Genomic DNA, 6,998 nt, shown 5'->3' on the forward strand with positions numbered 1-6,998 from the left:
TGTTCTATATCGGGAATATATACCTGAACAAAAAGCTTGACTCGGCCATTTCGCAACTACCGTGACGTACACCCTTCATAATATTTAGTGATAATCACAGTATTATTCAAAGTGGTTCCGCGGCAATCTCGAACGGACTCGATCTCGTAAGCTGTCGGCTCGCAAAGAATGCTTTGTATTCGAAACAGTGCTAATTGTTTAAACCGTTAAAATAATGAGTAGACAGTGTTTAAAAATAATGAATGTAAAAAAGCTAATTATTTAAAAAACTCGAAATCGATAACTATATCTATTAACGTAGTAAAATCAAAGCTGTGCATACATAATCTCTATAAATATTTATTATATTAATTTACTCAAAATCTTAAAGTGTGTTTGCTTTAAAAACATATCCTCTTCTAACAGAAAGTGTAAAAACCCATTGCCTCTAAATGAGAATGGAAGATCCTAACCTCGCTGAGCAGTACGTGCAGGAATTTGTGCTTGATCATCTTGAGGATGGTTCTGCTACTGTTTCAACTATAGGAGTGAAACGTGAAGACCACAGTCCGGCGGCGGGGGCGAAAATCGCTTGGACAACGACCTCGATTACTCCAGATGAACAGGAACCCGCTGACCATCCTGCCATCAAGATGCGCGCCTTTCATCAGAGTTGGCACATGGATGAGCGTCGTCTACAGCCTTTGTCACCACCACCGGAAATCTGTACACATGGTCCTATGGCTGGACAGGCAATTCTTGTGAATACATCCGTGCCCGGGGGAGTTCCCTCCACTCCACCCGAAACCCCGCCAGTCGTTAGTTCACCTACCGGAAGCACATGTGGCCATACCTATGCCACGATTACAAGTGTTCCGTACCCAACCCATCGCCCACCCACTGCTAGCACTGGTCTTACCCAAGAAATGATGTGGCTACCAAACTCCATGCGCTCGGATCCACAACCGCTTGACCTGCGACCTCTCGCTTGTCCCACGCAGGAAGAGGAGTGGGAACGTCAACGCGAATATATGCATGCCTCTGCTGCTGTAGTTGCCGCCAATCATCATCACGGACATTCGGTGGCGCAATCACAACTTCATGCTCATCACCATCATTTTCAAACGCTCGAACACTTAGCACCCATAAATATGCACACATCCTACCATAGCAGCATGACCAGCGGCACAGCAGGCTTTGGAAGTAGTGGTAATGGCAGTCAAGCGCCACCAAGCGCACCAGTGGTTCATATCAATAGGCCAATGTCTGTGAGCTCTACACGGTCATCCACTAATTCGCCGCGCACATGTTCACGGCAATATAGCACGTCTAGTAATTTAGGTCTTGAAGACTGTATTAACGATGAGCTTCTAACCACACTCACCGTACGGGAACTGAACAAACGGCTACATGGGTGTCCCCGCGAAGAAGTTGTGCGGCTGAAGGCAAAGAGACGCACGCTTAAAAACCGTGGTTACGCCCAGAACTGCCGCTCAAAACGTTTGCAACAACGACATGAGCTGGAGAAAACTAACCGGCAGTTGAATCAGGATCTGCATCGTCTAAAATTAGAGTTTTCACGTGTATGCCAAGAGCGCGATCAGCTGAAACAACGTTTGCAAATGCGATCAGGCGGTAGTGGGAGCAGTGTAATTGCCGCGATATCTAATGCCACCGCGGAATGCGGTAACTCTGGAGTGATCACCGTAGGGCAATCGCATTTGAACACTGATAGCCAAAATTCGCCAGAGTTCTACCTTTGACGTCAACCAACTATCGGAGGACAACAGGCTGCAGCGGCATCCACACATCATCCGCCACATCTGCACGTGCATCAGTGGCCGGCGCGCTATCATCAACATATGCACCAGCAGCCAGCAACGCCGGTGACAATCTAAGTGCGATGTCAAAAAAAAGACTTAATTAAATATAAGCCTTCAATGGTGAACAACAAATATTAGAACTGTACTGTGAAAAAAAACGACAAAAAATTTAAATTATTGGTGTATAAAAGTAGAGACTAAAATTATGTATTTTTGACACAATATCTCAGCGCTTCGACGGCACCTAATAACAATAAGCATATCCCAGAAAGATTATAAGTATATACGTAAGTTGTGTATGGACGCATTATTGCATTCCGTAAAGAAATTTCAGATATAAAATATTTGAAACCACTAAAACTAAATATATTTTAATCGGATCAGTTCCTCTGTTCACTGAGCAAGAATGTTTTTTGGCTCAATTTAAGCAGGAAATATTTGTTACATAGATTTTAGCTTGTACTTAGGTATACATAATTGTGGTTTCAGGTGTATATGATCAGGTTTAAATGAGAACTTCGATTTTAATATTTGTGGTTTTATTGTGGTTTAAATAAATGTGTGTTTAGAAGTCAAAAATTATTCTTGCAGTAGCTTCCTACAACATTCTAACACCTGGTTATAAAGTGCCAATCTTATATTCCCCGAAGTTCCTAATATTTCAATTACAATGCAATAGCACTTATCTAACAAATAAAATGGAGTTATCATTTATATACCTGACACCACAGATGAGTATTTTATACGTTAGTACTTATGAGCAGGGACCAAATGACCAAAACTGTTCTTGATTCAAAATTGTATCTTAAAAACTATTGTGAAGGAAACGTCAAAAACATATAATGTGTTATATAAAATTTATCGTTGTTCAACAATCTACGTTGATAAGCATAAACCTTTATTTAATAATTTTTATTTTACGTTCACAGATTAATTGTTATCTGATGAGTTTTATTTTTCGTTCGAGAAATAAAAATTACCTGGTGATTTATATTTTTCGTTCAAAAATTAAAAGTTATTTTGTGAGTTTTATATTTCTTCCACAAAATAAAACCCAAGCCCTGAAATTTATTTGTATAAAGAAAAATGGATTACATTAGAGTTCTTGGCTTTTCTCTCACATGATAATCTTAAGTACTATACTTGAATATCATATCTAATTAAGAATACTTGAATACGAATACTTTTATGTTGGTACAGAGGACATCTTATACATAGAGGTATCGCGGCCTCACATTTAATACTCAAAATAAATATATACTTTTGAATGCATGCATATGTTTATAATGTACATATGTTTGTAATTTCTTAAGCGGATTGCTTTTATTATACCCCTTTGTACGGTGTTTACATGGCGCGATTTTTTAGGCAACTTTTAGTTGAAAGCAACTTTTGGCTCCAATAATCGCCCTTAAAACTGCCTTTGGAAGCCATATTAACGTTAGAGTATTTGCCACATATTGCAATTTCTCGATTAAATTTGGAACAAAAAAATTGCCTCCTCGAGGCAAAAACATCTACATATATACCCCGCTTTAAGATCCGACTGTAAATGCCGAAAAGGATGAAAAATTTGAAAATGCGACCCCTTGGTTCAAACAACAAAACAAAATTTTTTTTCGAAATTGCTTTGCAAAAGTATTGTACACATGTTTTGGGCATCAGGTTTCTCGCGGGCAAAGCTCTTTGAAGATTTCTATACTAAATGTGTACAAAGCTTGAAAGACCTTTGTCCGAGGACAGACCGGTTGCCACCACCGCTTTGGACTCAGGGGTACGGTCTAATGAATATACATATATTAAATATCTCATTTACCAAAGCAAATTTTTTTCTTTTCAATTGTAAAATTAATTTAATACCAAAAACCCTTAAACTATAGATTTGGCAAGTACAAGTGCATAGGTACAAAGTTTTTTTTTTTTAAAGAAGGTAAGTGTCAAAGAATAAAATAACACGCAAGATGTTCGTGGATAAAATTTTAACTAAAAGGCCTTTTCCGTCCAATTTTTTCTTTGAATTCCTATTATGCAATTATTATTTTAGTCAAATATTATTTATAATTCTAAATTTTTCTTGGGATAACTTTTTCATGACCAAAACCATCCTACAGTAACCTTTTTTAGGATGTCGACATACGAACTTTCCTCTTCTTTCTCTATGATGATTGTGTCTGGCCTCAGTTTTCCTGTGTTGGTAATATTATTCGGTTTGGGCCTTTTTTCCTTCTTTTTGACCTCGATCCACTCGCTGTCTTTATTTACTTGCGCTGGGGTCGTAAATTCCCCTATCGGCCCTTTTTCTACGGGTTGCGGACGTCCATATTGACTTCCTCCGTTTCTTCTGTGTTTATTGGCCGGGGAACCGACAGCTGCAGCAGCCACTTTTCTCCGAACGGGGTCGGACTTACCACTTAGCACACCTAGCCTTTCAAATGCGGTTCTCATGCCTAACAGTGGTTCCATATAGCAAAAAAGCTGGCCCAAAATCAAAGTAAATTCAGACCAAGTTGAAACTGCTTACTTGTAGGGTTTTCGGGTCGCTAATTACAAATTTGATGCCAGATTTAAAAAGTTCAAAATGGCGAATCCAATATGGCGGACTGTATATTAAAAACATCACTTAATCTCAACAAAAATTACAAACCTGGGGTTTTGTGGGTTGCTAACTACGATAATAACACGGCGCTATGAAAAAAAAAATCACGAAATCAACCCGAAAGAAAACTTAGTGTATATTGTATGTGGGGTCGAGTACAATATGAAAATAGATTTAGTATAGTTCCTGAACCCAAAATTTTTTTGACTGGAACACCGTTATTTCCGTACTTAACCCGCTTATCTATTAACAGCTTGATTATTTTTCATCCGATTTAAAAAAAGAGACAAAAGAAGATTTAAAGACCTTTAAAATTATGTATAAAAATATATTGTCAAACATGTTGGGAGTTTTCATCTTATTTTTTCAACTTTGGCCATCGCTAATTTAAAAAATTTCTATAAATGTGGCCAAATATGTAGTATCTAAAAGAAAATTTATTTTCAAACAAAGTGATACCTGACTCAATGATAATAATAATAGATTGGCGCTTACACATATGTTAGTGTTTGGCTGACTTCTCCTCCTCCGATTTGTGGCGTGCGCCTTGATGTTGTCACACAAACCGGATGGACCTACAGTTTTACGCCGACTCCGAACGGCGATTGTATTTTTATGAGAAGCTGTTTTTCATGGCAGAAATACACTCGGAGGTTTGCCATTGGCTTGCCGAGGGGCGACCGCTGTTAAGAAAAAACCTTTTTTCTATATTTTTTGCGATGTTGCTTTGACCAGGGCTTGAACCCAGGGGTTGCGGAGTGGGAGCGCGCACTGCTTACCACTACACCGCAGCGGCCGACCTGACTCAATGACATAGGATAAAAATCAACGAAGTTAAGTAATTTCAGTAGAAATATGTCTTTGAATTTATAAATGTGTATGTTCCGGACGTTCAGATTTTTTGAGCAGTGGGACCAAGGAATTCATCAATATTTACTAAAAATTTATATATACAATGGAAAATGGGTGTGGCACCGCCCACTTATATCATATATATTTATCTCAAAAATTACTTCACCGATCTCGACTTCCTTAAGCACCATGTTAAAAGTTTTTTAAATCGGACGAAAAGTCTTTGTGTATAAGATGTCCTCAGTTGCAACAGAAAAGAATTCGTGTTCATGTTTTAATTATATATTATATTCAAGTATAGTACTTAAGATTATCATATGAGAGAAAAGCCAAGAACTCTAATGTAATACATTTTTCGTTATACAAATAAATTTGAGCTTTTAAATTTTGAACGAAAAATAAAAATTACCAAGTAAGTTTAATTTCTTGAACGAAAAATAAAACTCATCAGATAGATGAAATTTATTTTGTAAACGAAAAATAAAACTCATGACGAAAGTATTATTTTTTAAACGTAAAATACAAATTTAAGCCTAATATCTAAAAAAAACGTTTTTACTGTATAACTTAGAACTGTTACGGTCCCTTCTTATGAGTACTTGTATTAAGAGTCTTTGATAAATTCGTTTATTATTCATGACAATAAAAAATAAATGTTGTGTTTAGTTAATAGCTACGTGTATAATATGTAACAAGTTATACGAGTGTACTTATGATGCGACCAAGAGCTTGTAAATAGTAGGCTGGAAAATAATCATTATTTTTTTAATTTTTATTAAAAAATTAACATGTTCTAAGCGCCGCAAAAACTCTCTACTGGACAAACAGACTTTTCTTTATGTATTCTGTTGCAGGTTTCATAAATTAATATATTTTGAATTTAACCAATAAAAATTAAAACTAATAATTTATAATTAATAATTAATTTTTTCGATCAAAAATAATGATTACTTTATGATTTTGAACTTGTCGCTCAATGATAATAATTACACTACTCGAAAAAAAATCACTAAGAATGAAATAAAACTTTTCTAACCTAGAATTTTATCCTAATTTCGAATATCTTAATGGTTTCTCTGGGTTGGACCTAGTTTCTGAGGTATCGGTGAAAATATGAAAAAAGACCCATAGTTGCGACACATTACATAACATAGTATGTGCGTCGGAAACTTGTAATTGCCATCCTATTGCTTTTACATCTGAGAGAGATTTGTAACAGAGAGTCCAGCAAAAGTTTTTTGCCTTCATGCTCATAAATCAGAAGTGGTCGCTATCAGGGGCGCACCCAGGAATATATTTTGGGAGGGGTTTATACTTCTGAAAATTCGCTTCAGATAAAATGATCATTAAAGTACATTTATGCAAGTTTTATGTACAGTATGTAATAAATAAATAAACTTTTTGAAGTTTCATAAATTGAATTTATTTACATAAAATTAGCAAAAAACTTTAACATTTGTAACCGACTTCGAAAAAGGGGTAGGTTATCAATTCGTCGGAATAGTATGCTAACGCATAACTTTGGACCACGTGAACCGATTTCAATAATTCTTTTTTTTATCGGAAAGATGGTACCTCAAGGGTCTTCCCGTAATTTGAAATTACTTGTTTAATATAAAGTTCTATAAACACAAGATGCGCTCAACTTGCAAAAGTAATAAAAAAATAAAAAAAAAATTTTTTTAATGTTCATTTTCCTCGAAATCTGGTTTCTGCTTTTCGAATGAGATGGACGATTGCCTATTTTT

At 36.2% G+C, this 6,998-nt stretch overlaps 1 protein-coding gene across 1 annotated transcript; it reads left to right on the forward strand.

Annotated features, from left to right (window-relative positions):
* The first annotated feature begins 379 nt into the window (after positions 1 to 379).
* On the forward strand, positions 380 to 2,080 carry LOC118739802 (transcription factor MafB). The gene has a single exon (XM_036471307.1). It carries the CDS (start codon positions 432 to 434, stop codon positions 1,740 to 1,742), a length of 1,311 nt encoding a protein of 436 aa, XP_036327200.1. The 5' UTR covers positions 380 to 431; the 3' UTR covers positions 1,743 to 2,080.
* Positions 2,081 to 6,998: the final 4,918 nt, after the last annotated feature.

This window comes from Rhagoletis pomonella, unplaced genomic scaffold (assembly GCF_013731165.1).
Source record: "Rhagoletis pomonella isolate Grant_MI unplaced genomic scaffold, Rhpom_1.0 Rhpom_scaffold_00005, whole genome shotgun sequence".
In the NCBI taxonomy this organism is placed as follows: Eukaryota; Metazoa; Arthropoda; class Insecta; order Diptera; family Tephritidae; genus Rhagoletis; species Rhagoletis pomonella.

Coding starts and splice junctions, on each gene's coding strand:
- LOC118739802 (XM_036471307.1), top strand. CDS start 432: ATGAGAATGGAAGATCCTAACCTCGCTGAGCAGTACGTGCAGGAATTT.